This window comes from Sycon ciliatum, chromosome 2 (assembly GCF_964019385.1).
Source record: "Sycon ciliatum chromosome 2, ocSycCili1.1, whole genome shotgun sequence".
NCBI lineage: Eukaryota > Metazoa > Porifera > Calcarea > Leucosolenida > Sycettidae > Sycon > Sycon ciliatum.
This window is the reverse complement of record NC_088644.1, coordinates 34,981,907-35,000,205: the sequence shown is the minus strand read 5'-3', so window position 1 is coordinate 35,000,205 and position 18,299 is coordinate 34,981,907. Positions and strand designations below refer to the sequence as shown.

General features: G+C 48.2%; 2 protein-coding genes across 3 annotated transcripts; one reads left to right on the top strand and one right to left on the bottom strand.

The window, feature by feature from the left end:
* Positions 1-1,842: 1,842 nt before the first annotated feature.
* LOC135809811 (uncharacterized) lies at positions 1,843-6,691 on the top strand. 2 transcript variants are annotated; one of them, XM_065323240.1, is made up of 2 exons: positions 1,843-2,006; positions 5,165-6,691. In XM_065323240.1, the coding sequence occupies exon 2, from the start codon at positions 5,213-5,215 to the stop codon at positions 6,161-6,163; it is 951 nt and encodes a 316-aa protein (XP_065179312.1). In that variant the 5' UTR covers positions 1,843-2,006; positions 5,165-5,212; the 3' UTR covers positions 6,164-6,691. The 2 variants fall into 2 exon arrangements, with proteins under 2 accessions (XP_065179312.1, XP_065179311.1); XM_065323239.1 differs by lacking the exon at positions 1,843-2,006 and adding an exon at positions 2,572-3,274.
* LOC135809810 (mitochondrial adenyl nucleotide antiporter SLC25A24-B-like) lies at positions 6,402-17,988 on the bottom strand. The gene is made up of 11 exons (XM_065323238.1): positions 17,562-17,988; positions 16,504-16,630; positions 15,246-15,333; positions 14,199-14,310; positions 13,167-13,275; positions 11,776-11,825; positions 10,611-10,760; positions 10,014-10,121; positions 9,174-9,341; positions 8,591-8,738; positions 6,402-7,349 (listed from the first exon to the last, which is right to left on the bottom strand). The coding sequence occupies exons 1-11, from the start codon at positions 17,727-17,729 to the stop codon at positions 7,162-7,164; spliced, it is 1,416 nt and encodes a 471-aa protein (XP_065179310.1). The 5' UTR covers positions 17,730-17,988; the 3' UTR covers positions 6,402-7,161.
* Between the last annotated feature and the right edge of the window lie 311 nt (positions 17,989-18,299).

Sequence of the window (18,299 nt, the reverse complement as noted above, 5' to 3'; positions counted from 1 at the left end):
TCTACTAGTCTGTCCGAAGTCGACTGAACAGGCACAGAAAAGTCGTACTTTTCTCCGTAAATTACACACAACGCTTCCAAACTCTGTTGTACCTCAGCTCGCCATTGTAGCCAACTGTGGATGGATTGTGGAGTGCATGCCAGAGTCGATTCGTCAGTTCGGCCCATTTCCGAAGGTAGTGTGTGCGGCCATTCCGGATCAATTCCGTATGCAGTGGAACGCCTCAGATATTGCAAGTGACATCAATATGTACCTAGACGAATGTATGATGATTACACACTGGTACGGGTTGTGGCGGCACGACATAAGAGAACTTCCTGCTCGATTTGCCCACGACTGGTTTGGAGCTGCAGAAACGATCCAGCACACAGCCCACAGTGCATTGGTCAGGGCTGGCCTCTCAAGGGGTGCCTTCACAGCCGTACATATTCGCATGGAGTACATTTTTCGCTGGTGCGACCCCTCTAAATCACCTCCATATCACTGTCGGCAACCCTCTGACACAAGTGTGCTGGCGTATTTCGGCAAATGCCTTACTGAAACTATTGAGACTATCAAGAATCATTCCAGGATTGAAGAAAAGCTCCTTCTTGCTTTAGATTTGATGTCGGACAGTATGTCAAACAAAAGAAAGCAAATTGTGCTGCATCCCGAACAAACAGCCCGATATATATTTTCGAGACTCAAACAGACGTTCGCCAACACAGTTTTGTTGAACGACTTCGTTGCCAACTATGATGATACGTCACGCGAACTAATGACAAATCGTGGCTTAAGAGCACTGCTGGATGCTGAGATTCTTATGGCTGCCTCCACATTCTATGCGGTTGGTGGCGGAAATTTTCAATCGCGGATAGTCCGGCTTCGGGAACGCAACTCCACCAAACTATCGTGTCAGTATGGGAGTGCTTGATTGTACCGCACATTGATTGCATCCATTTGTACTCCATAGTGATGCATCATTAATCAGCAACTCCTACCCTTAGTATTATATGCACCAGCCATTGGCGGACTATGCTCGGCCAATCGTCAAATTATGCTTTTGATTATGCCACAATTATGCCAACAAATATGCTGAATTATGCTCGGTTCCACTATGTATTCACGCTGTGCATAGAGGATTGAGAAACCACGCATACACACACGGCCACGCCCTAAGCATAATTTTTGTCTAAACCGAAAGATTATGCCGACCTTACACGTTGGAATCCGTATATTATGCCGGAGCATAATTTTTTGACGAAATCCCAAGATTATGCGAAATATTATGCCGGCATAATCCGCCAAGGGCTATGACAAGGAGTCGTAACTGGGGTATTTAAAAAAAACATCTGCAGGCTTTCTGACAAAGCTGTATTATGCCCCTAAGCATAATTTTTGTCTAAACCGAAAGATTATGCCGACCTTACACGTTGGAATCCGTATATTATGTCGGAGCATAATTTTTTTGACGAAATCCCAAGATTTTGCCAAATATTATGCCTGCATAATCCGCCAAGGGCTAATATGCACGTGCTCCCATTAATCTACTTTTTGACAACTCTGAAGCTTCGCTGTAGCCTTGTCATTCTTGCTATGAACGACCAGTCCGTGTTACTATGTTAGGCACCAGCGGATAATGTTAAGCATAATTACTAGCATATTGACCCATGGGGGGAAGACCAGCACTGTTCTAGCATAAATTCTCCAAATGTGACCTGGTCTAGCACAATCGATGTGTGAAACTAGTCCAGTCTGTTGGCACCACCGTGAAAAGTAGCGCTATTGTTAGAGCGCAGAAAGTCACACTGCTGCTTCCTGCCATGCTGGCAGCCCTCTGTACTGAGGTGATGAAGTTGCGAAAAACGCGACAAACATGACCTCGTGAACACCAGATAGCAGCGTGAGTCAGTGTTGCTCATGGAGGTGCTGAACAAGCGCTGAGGACCGTTGGCCATTCACAACGTTGTTGCCTCCAGACCATCTAATTCGCAAGCCCGCGCTGGGAACAACAATGTGAAGAAGAGGTACGTTGGTGTGACTTCGGCGATACTGGGGGAATTGTGTGTTGCTCCCTACATGGGAGCTCGCGGTTTTCCTGCCGACTTCAATTCTCACTTGACCGACTCACGACTGCCATCTAGACTAGAGCACACGGTACGAGACGTCCATCGAGATATCTGGTGTTCACGAGGTGTTTGTCGCGCTGGAAACTGAGCGTCTCTGTACGTTTGTATCCCTGGTGATGTTCGCGCCTGGAGAGCACTACAGTCGTCCCTCTCTAATCCAGCACCCTCGATAAACCAGCACGATTTTCAGTAGCCAAAATGTCCTCTTCATGTGCATTACAGCAGTCAATCAGATTTGTTAATTTAATCCAGCACCCTCCCTAATCCAGCAGATTTTCCGTGGCACAAATGGTGCCGGATTATAGAGGGACCACTGTATAAGTGTTGCTTTTCAGGCACAATCTTCCTCAGTCTACTCAAGCTCAACTGATGAAGGGTGAATTCCCCGAAACACTGTGTATTGAGCAGGGAGTGGTGCTTTCTTGCAGGTTTGCCGAGTGGACGGTTCAATGGACTTCTTGTGTGCTCTGGATGTAGGGAGCAACACACCCAAGTATCGCCGAAGTCGCACCAACCTCTTCCTCACAGAGTTTCACTAATACCGGGTACTACACAGTCAGGTCGGGTGACGATGCTCGCAGTGCAGTGATTTTCGCTTTTTCTGTAGACCTGTTCACTCCTGTTTACTCGGTTGAGCTGTTTAGTGCTGTAGCGTGCAGGCAATACCCTCGGGCCCGACACCGAGTTGGCCCTACGCAAGCTCTTCTCCCGGCACGTCAATCGTCAAAAGCATTGCCAGCTTGGCTCTCGCACTGCACGAGATCCTCTTCGCCGTCAACCCCCAAACATCTGGAGCTGGACCGGCTGACAAGAACTGTAGGTCTACACTGTACTGTGCGATGGACGCCAAGCAGGTATCGTAGGTCGCCGTAAAATCGCCGTCCGGTATCGTTTACATACTTTGCAGCGGGCTTTGACTATGAGTATGAGGGAGGAATGAATGAATGAACGAACATCCAGGTTTAGTCTCACTGCAAATATCCGCACGCCAACGTCAAGCTTGGCCTCGGTGTCGACGTTTGCTTGCTTCGCCAGCTCGCAGTCTCAATCAAGCGTGAACACTAGTGATGTCGGCTGAGCTGTGGAAGTCGATTGGTGACTCCGGCACGCCCCTTCCGCTTCGCCGTGCGCGTGGGGCTGGATTTCTGAAGAAAAAAACTTTCGAGGTGAGCTGGACCATGTGGACTGGAGCCTAACGATTACAGTTATAAGTACAAATTTTCGTTTGGAATTAACCTTTCGCTATATTCGTTAGGCCATTAGAGGGGGCACGAAATAACTAAAGTTTGTAGACCTACCAAACTAAAGTTTTGTCTGAACGTTCGGGGTGACTGACCTCGACCAAAAACGAAATTTAGTACGTAACAAGCCTGCTGGTGGAGTAATAATTATAACGAAAGATTTCGTGAAGGAAAATTTGTACTTATAGAACGAAACAGCATGCTGTCCGCAGATTTAGTAACTATACAGTACATTCTGTCGTTTCTGGTCATTTTCATTCAGTACTACATGTACATGATAGTACATCATTCCTATGTGGAATTTCCTACGAACAACACAATCTGGGATACTGATGGATCATTTAGGCACACAGTACATGGCATTTGGAGAGTACAGTCGTTAGAACCTCTCTTATCCGGATTTCCCTTATCCAGGTGTACCCTCTATGCAGGTACAAGCAGTCAGATCTTGAAAGTATTATTCTCAATGTTCACTATCAGGAAAGGGAGTGGAGTGAAATATCACTTCTCCCACATTCAGTGATCCAGCACAGCAGTTATCCAGGGGTGCACTGACAGCTCATGCACTGCATATTTACACTAACTTACTGCAAGTCTTGAAATGCGGATCATGAGTGAGCATCATGAACCTGCGTTGCCTCAATGTGACGGACCTGTTACAAGTCGTGTGCACGGATGACTACTATGATCTCAGTGTAATACTAGTAATAGAGCATCAAAAATACACGTAGAACCAAGGTTGACAGTCCTTTTCATTGTGTGAATGGAGATGGCTATGTAGCTCCAGTCCTCAGGGTGCCGGATAACTGACACTCAACTGTATTGTCTCAGGTGATATTTTCATCCAACCATGGACATCCATTCATTTGATGAGAGTATCACAAACGCTGGTTTGCATACGTTTGCCGTCCACAGCTTCTCACAGTTTCATACTATCTCGCCTGATGAGATTGGCTCGAGAACATGGGCGGTTGTTTGCTCCTCACTCACCCACAATCCAGCCGTGCTGCTACCCACAGTTAACTGGGAACTTGTGGCCAGGCACACGGAGCACATGGGTGCGGCTAGTGGGGTTCTCAGCACTTGTGCCAGTGAGTGTGAGACTCACCCCCACCGTTAGGCACTGCATCTGCCGCTGGAGTTGCAGGGTGCTGGCGGCCCTCGTGCACAGACACGATAATTATTGTTTTAACCCACAAATTTAGGGTGCTTCTTATAATAGGGCATGATCGATTGGGCAAATCCCAAACAAGTGCGCTCCGAGTGAGCATGATCGTTTGGCCGGATTCGGAATGCGTGTACTTGGAGTGCAATCCGACCACACCGGCCCTTACTCCAGGAGTGGCTGGAGTGGAAATGGACTTTGACAGCTTGGCAGAATCTTTGTACGATATGCGTACCTTTTGTGTACTACACCCTTGCTTTGTTCGATTGGTGCAGCGATGCTCGGACCACATAACCTGCTCGCACTCAATCCAGATTCTCCAATCGATGACACCCTTACTTATCATGCAAGCATAATAACTTCCCTGTTCCTGCTCTATGCATCCTCCTGGTTTCTGACGTCTCGAATGTGTTAGCATCTTGACCACACCTGTTATTGTCCCCATAGGTTTTTCATCATCCTTTAGTCATTGTCTCGCCGGGGTAACTCCCATGTACTAATAGTTGCTTCTGAACTAGTATTTTTTTAATCCGCACTGTGATCATGGTGATGGTTCACTAAAAAAGAGTGTCAACCTCTCGGGTGTACTTTTCAATTTAATAACAGTAACTATTGCTGCTGAATGTTCCCTGGTATTGTTTTCTCTCCAGGGATCAATTCTGATCGGTATGGGAGCTTGATGTGACAGGTCCAGTTCAATGGCCGCCGACCAGGCACAGGAACCGGTGGCCATCGTGGAGAGTCACATGGCGGCGTTCCCCCGTGTGCTGGGTCTCAACGTAGGCGGCACGCTGTACACGACGACGTGGTCGACGCTGACGCGACACAGCAGCGCCGATACCGATGTCCAATCGGAGATGCTCGGCGCTATGTTCAGCGGTCGTCATGCCAGCGTACCGCAGGACGCCGAGGGACGGTACTTCATTGACCGGGACGGACGACACTTTCACTTCATTCTGAACTACCTGCGGCACAAGCAGCAGCCGAATGCGGCGGACGTGTTCGTAGTACACGAGGAGGCGAGCTACTACCAAGTGCCAGGCTTGCTGAAGTGGTGCGAGTGCCAGCCGCTGTGGAAAGCTCACTGCCTGCACAAGTCTCTGCAAAGTTCTGTTTCAAGGCACGACATTACACTCTTTGGTCAAGCACTCATACAGTGCACCATTGATCGTACCGGAAAGCCTGTGCCCAACGCCGAGAAGTGGATGTTTGAAAGGCCCCGGGTTCCCGGTGACAAGTCCATGCTTTATAGTCGATTGAGAGTCGCCGTTATAGAAGGCACTGGCCAGCTTGGAAGCCAGCACAGGAAACAAAACACCAAAAAAGCACCATCGCCCCGCATGCAGCTGGTCGGTGTCGAGGCACACTGTGAAATAGGCACAGCAGAACACAAGCACCTGTTCGATAGTCTCCCAGCACGAGATTCACACGTGGACGTACTGCTTCTCAGCCAGCCGGTCCTGGGCGGACACGGCCCGTCCGCTCTGGACTTGCTGGTGGCGAAGACCAACGGTGAACTGGCTGGTGCGGGCATGTGCGTTCTACGCGAGGCAAATGCTGACGGAATGCCCTTCCGGTGTGTAGAGTGCAACGCTACTCTTCGGATTCATGCCATTAAATTGCACGTCGACCTGGGACAAGGAATCTAGCATCACCACTGTTCCTGTATCCAGTCAGCGCGGAGTTTCTATTGGCAGCGATCCAGAGCACCTGGCCAGGCAACACTGATTCAATTCTATGAGTGCCAGGTTCCAGGTCACTGAGGTTGCAATGCCAACATTCTGCTCATGCGTGCTTAGTCTCCCTTTGGTGCGTAATCGCTGGACAGCACACTGAGTGGGACAAACAAGGGGAACTGATCAGCAGTTATTACAACTGCACATAGAATAACACTTTTGCATCATCTAGCTTTATTACACTGAGAACTGAGATCATCAAAATATAAATGCCAGAAAGTCCAGTTGATAATATAATTCCCAGGGATAACAGACAGCACGAGTATTACAGACATTGGGGCTAAACAAAACGAAAATATATAAATATTTACACGTTGAACTCTAAGGGGAGCTCCGGTGTGGACTTGATGTATCTCGGCTAGAGCACTGTTGCTAGTACCCACGCTTGCGCTCAGGCGAACAAGCATGTGTTTGCGTGGGTGGGTGCATGTGCGGGTATGAGCAGAAAAGTAGATTGAACATCCACGAGAAGATGTGTGTTCTTGTGTTTGCGTACGTGAATAATTCTAGTGTGTACGTGACTAGGAGGGAAACGAGAGTGGTTCTGAGAACACATGGCCGGAATTAGGCTATTAAAATCGGTTTGCCGGATAACATAACTGAAGATCAGGTTTGACCCATCATTCTGTGGGTTCAGCTGATTCCACTCAATCCGTAAAATTTATGAAGACTTAAAAAAGAAGGTAAAAAAACCAATTCTCTCCTACCTAGAGTGCAGTTCAGAGCAAGGCTAGTCAATAGCCTCGTCCGACTGAAAAAGATAATAAAGAATGTGTACTTCAAGAAGACCTAGATTGTGATATCGCTATTGGCTTGGCCAGGACAGCCGGCGTACCTACTGTGCCAGAGTTTCTTACTCTTGCACCTGAGCTGCTGCCTAAACACGCGCACGCGCACCTGCCGGTGCACTGCTACTTGACACCCAGCAGGTCCTTGCACTTCTCGTACACGGCGTAGCTGATGCTGACCGCGGGCAGCACCTTCATGAAGTTGGGCGCCAGTCCGCGGTAGAGGCCGCGCGGGCCTTCTTGCTTGATGATCTGGCCAAATACACCAGCCATGGTGGTCGGATGGCCTAGCTTGATCGCCGAGATTTTGTCTGCACAATACAATCAACACCAAACACACACCGTTCATGTGAACACGTCTTAGTCTGCACAATACAACCAACACTAACACACACATGCAGGTTTACGTGAGCACGGATAGGGAAACCGTCTTTGTCTGCACAATACAATCAACACTAACACACATGCAGTTTACGTGAACACGGATAGGGAAACCGTTTTGTCTGCACAAAAATACAATCAACACCAAAACACACATTCAGTTCACGTAAACAACAACAGGAAAAACATTCACAGAAGCAATAAATTAACACAAAAAGATGATGGTAAACACATGGTCCACCCAAATAATGTCATACTATGACAGTCACAACAGAGGGGTGCACCCGAACACCCAGTGCAAAGTAGAGCAGCTAAATGTTTCTTTACCAAACAATCAACACTGCACTAGGAACACCCTCCGCCACTGTAGATGCTCTCCACAGTGTTCAAACAGAAGAGGAGAGACGGGGTGCTCGGACCTCGACGGACAGAACCCGGCACAATAGCATGCTAAAACTGAAATCACGACACTATCAAATGCTGCAACTTCATACAATCAGAAGACTCCATTCTAGTACACCCAATGGCACAGATAAGATACCACTAGAGGAAAGTGCTCAGTGTACGCATCCACTTTCACAAACGAAGAAGACACATGGACAGTGATGTACACAAACATACAATCATACACACACACACACACACACACACACACACACACACACACACACCATTTTACCATTTGATGCCCATCGCCGGAGGCGATGATAGCGATGCTACAGCAGAAGCCATAGCAGCTTGTGCTGGGATTGCACCATTCAACAGCTTGCAAGGCTGAAGAATTGACCGCCACTATTCAGCCTGGTCTACACCACACAGCTATGAAGTGGCTTTTTCTGGCCAGTGAATCCCTAATGTTTGGTCTTTTTTCTTTCTTTCATTTTTTTCACGCACACACATCACACCACATACTCCGGCATGCACTGACTGTTGGTAACCACACAGGAGAATGAAAGAAAAGGCAGGAGGAGTCTGAGAAAGAGAAGAAAGATATGTGTGACCATAATCGTCGGGAATCGAACCCGCAACCTATCGATTGTAAATCGCTGCACATACCACTGCACCATATGGGACACACACACCCAAACACACACACACACACACACACACACACGCACAAACACACACGCACGCACACACACACACGCACAGCCAAGCACCTAGCACTAACCGACGGCTTGCAGGCGAGTGCGCACTAGAGCCAGGGGGTAGCTAGCCAGCTGTCCACATGTACTGGATACAGCACCGCATCCAAGCAAAACCACCGTTCCTGGCTTGTTTTGGCTGTCATGCGATGTCAACCACCTCTGCTTTAGAAGCTACACAGTAAAAAAAAGCAGTGGTACAAGGAGACGCAAAACAGTAGAACACAAAGTTAAATGATTTCCTTGGAACCCAGTTGTGTTGATGCATGTACAGTTGTCCTCGGTGAAATTCAACCCAAAGTGCTATTTGGCGCCCTGAACTTGCACGGCCCTTGACGCCCTGGAAGTGGTACGAATGCGGCTGGACGTACACATGGACCAGTGCAGTGATGTAATCGGAACTGGTCCAGGGGGCCAGTTTTTGCAACTTTAGTTCGGATTCCAGTGATCGCAACTGTACATCCATCCCCTTGCCTCCTGTTGACGCATAACTTCGGGCAAAAACACGGGGAACCTTGCAACATGAACCTATTAGCTACACATAGCTCATGGAAAGTTGGCACAAGGTATAGGCAAAGCGTTGATCAAGTACTCGTGGCTTCTTCTCACCTCATACACTGTAAGGTCAATGCCAGCATAGGGTATGATACCGAGTAAACTGGGAGTGATGCCACGGTACAGGCCCACTGCTCCTTCCTGGCGAGCAATCTTCACCGCCGCATCCGCCAGGCTGCTGTACTGGCCAGTTGTCGCCAGTGCTAGCCGAGTTTTCAGCACCTTTGCACGCAAATGCAGACACGACGTGCATACATACACACACATACACACGTGTGCACACACGCACACACACACGCACACACACAGATACAGCCACGCATTGTCAGTGAATACAGCAAAAAAGCAGACGAGCACCATATTTTCCAGGGCATAAGGCGCACTTCTACAGTTCTGAAAATCTGCCAAAAATCCACTGTGACCTTCATACCGAAACATGCATTTCAGTAAAATCTAACTATTTTTCCTGCAGGTGGCGGGGTGGGGGTAATATCCCCGGGAAAGAAGTAGACGAGGACCTGGTTATGACATGCCAGCAAAGGCTTGGCTTAGATGTGCAAGACATGACATAGATACCTAGTCAAATGGATTCCAGCTGAAAACACAAAAAGGACTGGACCGAGGAATGCAGCAATGCAAGCATGCGCACATGGACGTACAATATGGGACACTTCCATTTGATAGCACTAACATTTAGTAAGCACACACACAGCAGCAAAGCCATTTGTCATGCCATTGACCTTCACCGAGTGAAAGATGCATGGTCGCCGAAGAAATGTTCAACTTTCTAAACTGATATACAAAAGTGCTAGTGCATTATGACATCAAGTGCAACATACAAAATACATCAATCAGCAAGCACTTCCAGGAAAAATCACCGCTCATTCCACTAACCTCCATTGGGTAGATGCTGACTTGTGCAATAACACCAGCCGACGATCCAGCGAGAAGACGGCGTCCCACCGACAACGCACCCTGGTCGTCTGCAAACCACTTCTTTATCTGTTGGACAGTAGCAGGGGCAGGCATGTGAACAAAGCGAACAGCACCAGTTAGTAACTAAGATCTAGTAACCAATTATGGGGCTGCCTGTAATGCTTCCAGTGCCAGAAGGTGCTGCACAGTTCACGGGAAAAGTGTCTTGCTCATGGGATGTACTCTTTACTCAGTTTAGTCTCTGTGCTAGAGACAACTGGACAACCTGAGTGGTATCTATAAAGCCCGTTCTGGAGTGGGGAAAAGTGCCCATCGTTCCAAAGGACACTGCATGAGAAGCCACACATCACATGCGCTGTCCTCTGTAGCCAGTGATTGTTCGGAGGCATTGCGAGGCGTTTGAGATGAAAGGCCAATCACATCAATCAAGCTACACAGGCACAGACAACACCAGCACGAACAACCAGACAAGCCAGGGGAGGTTCATCAGCATAAAAGCAATCCAAGTGATCACACCATAGAACCTCACGCCGAGGCTCAACTAGTAAATCTTACATATTCATACGCAAAGAATTTGATGGCGGACTCCGGCGCAATCTTGATAACATTGACACCATTGCCTCGCCATAAGGACCGTGCGCCACCCTCCTTCAGCATTTTCTTGAAGCCAGTCACAATGTTGAGGTTTTGGCGTGCACCTTCCACCTGAAAGAACAATAAAATACACAGAGAAGATTTGACAGAGCAGCAAGTACAAAAACAGCAACGTCGGAAAGCAAGACGCTGCTTGTACGTGTGTGTGTATGGTGTATGTTGTGTGTGTGTGTGTGTGTGTGTGTGTGTGTGTGCAGGAAAAGGTGGCGCGATGCTGCGCGGAAGGATCTGGCAGCGTTGGGCATCGACGAATGGTATGACTTGGCCCAGGATAGACGAGAATGGCGGGCCGCTTACAATGTTCTGCCCCCGTCCGAACCCGTTCGTGAGCCCCTGCGGATACCTTGTGCCGAGTGTGGCCGTCTCTTCTTCAGGAGTGGTTTGCCTCGTCATAAATGCCTCGATGAGCGCCGCAAAACCTGTATCAGAACAGAGAGGTAGCCGACAATGTTCTTCCTGTGAGCGCTGGTTCCGCAGTGCCGGAGGTTTGGCGGTCCACAAGTGCCCCAACTCCCGGATGCTACCCGCAACATCGTCTCGGGGCTCCGTGCCGGGTGGCGGTGTCTACCATTGCTGCTCAGGCGACTCCTCCGCCGCCGCGTGTGCGGCTCGCCCTCTCATGCTGCAAGGCCCACTGTGGGGCCTGTGGTCGGTGCTGCCGCTCTACTCGTGGATTCCAAATCCATAGCTGCCAAAGATGGCTCTCTCGTCGTGCCGACTGAACATGGTCCCTGATCTCTTGGCAGACTGCCGACTTTCTGCCGTCGCTTCCATGTTGTCGGCCCCGCAAGGGGACACGTGACCGTAATGGCAGTGTTTACCAGGACCAGGACCAGGTGTGTGTGTGTGTGCGCGCGCACGTGCGTGTATGTGTGTCAGCAATGGCCCGCACCAGCCTACACCAGTCGTGTTCCACATCTCCAGCGCTGCTCAGCTATATTTTCCTCTTGTGTTCGAGCAGCGGAGTACTGACGTGGCCTAGATCCTTCCTGACCTTTACTTCTCACTCTACCACACGCACACCAACACACCCACAATGCAGACTTTCAGGTAGGTTGACTCTCACCTGCAGAAGAATCTTGAGCCGATCCAGCGGAGCTGTGCAGGTTCGGGATACTAACAACACCAAGCAGACAGACATACACAAGACATTACATCAGTGGTGAGTACAGACTTTCATGGTGTATTTCAACACCATACCAGTATGCATGCAGTTTCATCCACAATGACAAGGTCTTCTTGTACCTCTCGAAGCCACTAGGCTTGCCCTTACGTCCTTGCTCCATATACTTTTTTTTCGCTAGAAACAAATTAGACGTCAGCCAAGTTTCAGGATTATTGCAAAGCGAACAACTTTGCGAGTTTCACGGTATCACCATGGGGAACATAAATCCTTGTTTGAATACGGTGACAGCACATGATTTCCCTTCACCCTTATGATTATCACGTCCGCTAACATTTTAATGTCGCTAACACGCATGCCATCTGGACTCGCAAACTTGCATCGCCACGAAAATGTCGGGGTTCACTGTAGATTTTTGCAGCACCAAGTTGATGGAGCATCCAATTAGATGATTTCAGGTATCCATGCCGTGCAGAGCGCTCACATATACTGCGATGTGAGAGTTCTCTAGAGACGTAGCATCAATGAGCATCAACCATGATGCTACAGGCGCATAGCTCGTGTGCAGTCAGCGTGCGTAGTCCGGTCACCGCACCAGAAAATGCCCGTCATACGTACTACTACATAGTCTAAATGGGCAAAATTGCAGCGTTGTTGTTGTTGTTGTATTTTTATTTCAATGCGCTCAGGGCACAGGCAATACTGCCTTCTCACCGGAGAGAGGATTCTCCGATTCCTACCAAAAACGAAAAATCTGCGATATGAATATGTATGAGAAAGATATGAGAAAATGAATAATGATGATGTCGGATTACGATAGTTTAGTTATAATTATGTGGTTGCCAGTGGTATATACCGTATTTCCGCAAATAGTAGGCCGGTCTACTATTTTTTTCAAACTCGTCCTAACCCGGCCTTATAATTGAGGACGGTCTTGTATTCGAGGATGGTCTTTTATTCTTTCAACCCAGTTTGACCCCGGTCTTCTATTTTTCGCCACACAGTTTTACCCCCGTTCTTCCATTTTCTTCTACACAGTTTGAGCGCGGTCTTCTATTTTTTCCCACAGTTTGAGCACGGTCTTCTATTTTTACCACAATTTTGAGCACACAGTCGTAAGACTCATTTAAGCCCGGTCTTCTAATCGGAGACGGTCTTGTATTTTTTCAATCGCCCCCTGCCCCGGCCTTGTATTCGAGGAAGGCGTTGTATACGAGGACGGTCTTTTATTTGCGGAAATACGGTAGTCACCACATCACAGATGTACTCTGGCGCATAGTCATCACACCACAGACGCATGCGAGCTACGTCCGTGAGCTAAGCTAGGTACGCACCTGCACCAGCTGCGGCGCCAGCCACTAGCTGCCTCCACCACATGCCGGTGACTTTCTCCTCGTCGGAGAAGTCATCCGGTACAATGACATTGTCACCGATGTCAATGCCCTGTACACACACATTCACAAGAGTTGAAGAAGCAACAAGACTTAGTCGCACCTGCACTGCTAATCATCCAGTCCACAGATAACTAATTATAACAAGAAGAGGATTAAGATCTCGTAGCAACTCAGAGGTTCACGCACGAGACGATCCCCAGACAACCCGATTAATTGCACATGAAACGTCAGTATAACGTCCCTCCAAAGGCCGCACAGTTGCAAATTTCCGAGCTTTACGGCCAAGGCACTCTATAAGACTTGAAAAGTTGAAAGTGCTACGTCACAGCAAGCCCAGAGTCACGACAACACTACAGCTGGCACACACTTCAGCACAGCTTCGACCGTCTACTCCGGCGATGCGGAATCTGAACATAGAGGTTAAACAGTGGCATGGGTTGTCCGACCATCCTAGAGTGGTCCATCTATACTGACCTAATGCGCCTCCGGGGAGCACTCAAGGCTGGGAACAAAACCGGACGGAGCACTAGATATCTCATTATCTGTACAAGAGTACTTGCTCAACAAACACGTCACTAACATACTAGTATACGGCACACTACAACACCCACCTGACCACAGCCATACACCCGCTCACATGCACACCTACCCACCTACAGCCACACGCATGCATGCATGCATGTGTGCGTGCGCGCGTGCACACGCACACACACACATACACCCACACACCTTGGACCTTGGGCCTTGGACCATCGCTAATGCGATGAGAAAGAGGGGGTGTGACGCTTGATGTCACGTGACTGGTCCGCCCGCATATACAAGTCTTTGCTGTCTCAGGAGGAGGAACAAATTGCACAAACACACACACACACAGCCACACACACAAACATACACACGCACGCACACAGCCATACACAAACACACACACACACGCACGCAGAGATGTGGTGGGTTGATTGTGTCAAGGCTTACCAGGGAGTGTCTCCACCAGTTGACAATTGCACGGATATTCTCGTCAGGGTTCAGCAAGAGAAATTCCCGCCACTCGGAAAAGTTAATTTCTATCTTGCCGTCTGTATCCATACTATGCCAGCAAATCAGGAAAAAAACGGGAAACATCATTCGAAAGCAATCCACAGCGTGAACACTCTCACACGCAGGGAGGAGAAACAAACAGAGAAAGGAATGCAAGACAGAGATAGAGGGAGAGAGAGAGATGGGGGATTGATGCACTACAGATGGCCGGTGGTCCATAAACAAGACATGTTGCGTTCTTGAAACAAAATAGACTGCATGCAAGGACAACCAGAATATAATACATACTGTAAATATACAAAATTTCGGCGCTGCAAAATTTCGGCACTTCACGATTTTTGACATTTCGGCGGCGATTTATTTTCGGCGTGGGGTAGAGGGCATGGTATTGCGACAAAATTAATGCTGTGAAAAATTTCATCGGCGTTTTAATTTAGGCGTTTTGGGTCGGTGCCGAATATAGCCGAAATTAAATAGCTGCCGAAAATTTGTATATTTACAGTAGGTGTATACAAGTACATACTTGACAAAGTAACTAGCCATGAGTTCAATCACACTGCAACTCAATTACAGCTAACAGATGCTGAAATCCCTGAAAAATCGTTCTTCCATAACTACTACGCTGTTACATTATCTAAATCCCCTCCGCGTACATGTATTCCTTTTCTTTCAAGTCTGGAAACTGGTTGAAATCTTGCCATGGACATTTACTGTGGAGCTGTTTCTCAAAGATGTAACTAGGGTAGTGTAATCACAGTGCATAATATCATGACGCATACTGTGAGGAACTTGCCCTCTGCTCCAGCTACTGAATCACTCATTGCCCACATATGCCAGCGGCCATTGCTACTCTGAGCAAAATTATCATCAGGCTGGCAAGGAAACTCCACTTCAACACACGGATATAAATCTGCCCCCGCTTGACCCACAACCTTTTTTCCCCACAGTGTGTCACTAGAGTCAGCTGCACACTTCTGAACTTACGATGACATTAAGCGCTTTGCCTCCTGGTGTGATAGTTTCAAGCCTAAGCTAGAAAATAGTCGCTTCAGCTCATCCTCGTCAATCAAACCTACGGACACGCGAGTACGCACACACACACAGATAGACATACACACAGACACAGACACGCACACCCACGGACCCAGACACAGACACACATGCAAACATACACAAACATACACAAACACTCGCGCGCGTGCACACGTGCATGCACACAAACACACAAGCTGGCCAAAAGAGCACAGCCAACAAGTCACACTGCACACCCCCACTACAATTCTAGCACTTCTCCTTTAGAGACAAATCATCGTACAGAGTGCGACAGGCATAGGGGAAGATAGCAATAGCACCAGGTTCTATATGAAAGAAACTTTGCAGGCCACACACAAGTTTAGGTCACATGCCAGAAAGCAATTCACACTTGCTAATCCCTTTCCCAGAGTCTGCAAAGATCAGGATGCTTGGAGAACGCTGCAACAAAATCACGCTGCTGCGAGAAGCCTTGGGTAAAAAAAATCATAATGCGCGGAGAACAGAATAACGGTTTGAAGTCTCCACGTGCATCTCTCGATAGAAGTTAGTTTGTCAAACGGCTGTCGAAACATGTTAAAAATCACACGACTTATCCCCCTGCAAACAGTTCTGTCCCATCTTTCAAATCCGTCTCCTGCTCTCGTTGTCACCATTAGTTTGCAAGTGGCACCGAGTCGATGGGCGGGGATATGGGCGAGGCGAAACTCGAGTTACAACCCAGGAAGCCATTGTGTGTATGTGTGTGTGTCACCGACCATGCGCCATACGCAAACTAGTGCACCAGCCTGCTAAGCAAGATATCACCACACATCGGCTAAGGGCCAGGCATGAACTGACGGTGATGGCGAGAGGAGATGGCTATACAAGATGTGACAAAGCTGTTCGCAGTGGGATAGGGATTGGAGAATAGCTGGGTAAAAATCACGTCGCATTTGAGAAAACTTCTGCAGGTTTTGATAACACTACGATACCTGGGGAACGTTCCGGAGGAGGAGAAACATCTCACTCACTCTCTCTCTCTCTCACACACACACGCACACACATACGCACACACATACGCACACACACACGCGCACACACACACACACACACACACACACACACACACACACACACACACACACACACACAACCACACGATGCTTGGGGGCATACTTGGGTAAAAATCAATCCGAAAGTATTCCAACGCCGGCAACGGCCAACTCACCATCATCATTTTTGTCCACATCTTTGAAGGTCAACCAAAGCTTTTTCTCGTGGTCGCCGACGTATTTGATGAACTCACGGATGTCTACCTGCTGATTTCCATCAGAGTCTACTCGACCCAGCAAGCGCTACATACACAGAGAACACAAAAGAACAAACAAAACGCAGCAAACAACAAACGATTGCTGAGCGCATCATACCGCTAAATGATACCGAGGCGAAAAGCAAATATTTAATACGGAGATCTGCGCATCAAGTCAACGCCAGACGCTTCCACAACATGACTTGTTAATTCCATGCGATTGGCGGTCACTGCAACACGCGATCGTGATATGCTGATCCCAAACTCATCCAAGACCAGCGATGTCACACGCGAGTGCGCACAAGGGGGAACCGGAAGGGGGAGTCCGAGAGCGGAACCTATTCGCATGCCACTCGCCCGTGTCCTCTCCCTAGATGCCACGATTCCCTGGTATAATCTAGAGCAATGTACTGTTTGCAGAGCCCTGGTCTGGCAATGGTATCTACTCAGTGTAGCCTAGCTGGTATGGATAGTAACTCCTTGACTACACCACACTCTCTACAGACTGGAATCTAGAGCACGTGAAATATCAGCATGGAGTGCAGACAGATGTGGTGAGTTTATGTAAATGACTTATGTAGACACGCATGTCATCATGTCAGTGTCAGCAGCAGTCATCCAAGGATAGGTATGCACTGCCCTATGCCAGGTACTAGATATGCAGCCTCCGCGCAGGGAAAACAACCGTGCAACCAGGAGGCTTCATCGACAAACACCCATAAATGTCACATCGTGATACAATAACAACAAAAAGTAAGCTTTCCTTCTCTGTGCCTTTCTCCCGAGCAGAAAACATTTGGAGCGTAGCTAAAGCAACTTAGTTTATTGTCGGTGCCCAGAAAATTTTCCAGCTGAGTTCTAAAGCATCGTTGTTCACAGTGATAGACAAAACCTGGTCACAAACGAGTACAGTATAAGCACAGACTGGTTCTGACAGAAACGTTTGCAAAATGAAGAAAGTTACGTGTCGTTCTTACCTCCACCTCTTTTGTGTTAGTTTTATGTCCCAATTTTTGCAGTCCTTGCTTCAGCTCATCTGCATCTAGTACTCCGTCATTGTTCACATCCAATTTCTTGAAAAGCTCCTCGATCTCACGTTTCTTGATCCGCTCGTCGTCAGGCACAAGTGCTTCTTTGTTCTCCATTGACTTGGGCAAAGTGACGTATTGTTGCAACGATTTTGAATGGGTGCGTAGGTAAAATATCGCAGAGCGCGTGATCACACTCACAGTGTGAATGAAGTAAAGAAGTTAGTTCAACAAGAGACCTTTCTCAACACTGCCCGCGTGATCTATGAACCATTGCGAACCGACAACACTAGCTGGATGGAACACGATCGGTAGATCTACGACCAACAAGCACTTGCAGCTATTTCAAATGTCTGGAAAATATTGTTATTTTTCTGAGTCAGATCAGAAAGGGCCAAAGACTTGGTCAGTCATCATGGTCATGTCAGTGTTGGCACTGTCAGGCATGCAAGCCAGCTCACGATCGCCACTGTACTGTACTTGCCAGCTAGCTCATGATGTGACATGTGTGCGCATGGCACATCTTATTCTTTTTGTAGAGTTTGTCAAGTGCCCATACACGCGTGTGTGCACGGCTCACGCACTCAACTACAGCTGGCAGCCGTCGACCATAATGTACCATGATGTACCACCAGTACAGTCCTCTGGAGTAGCGGAGGGGACATCCCGGAAGCGCCGGAACCCAGC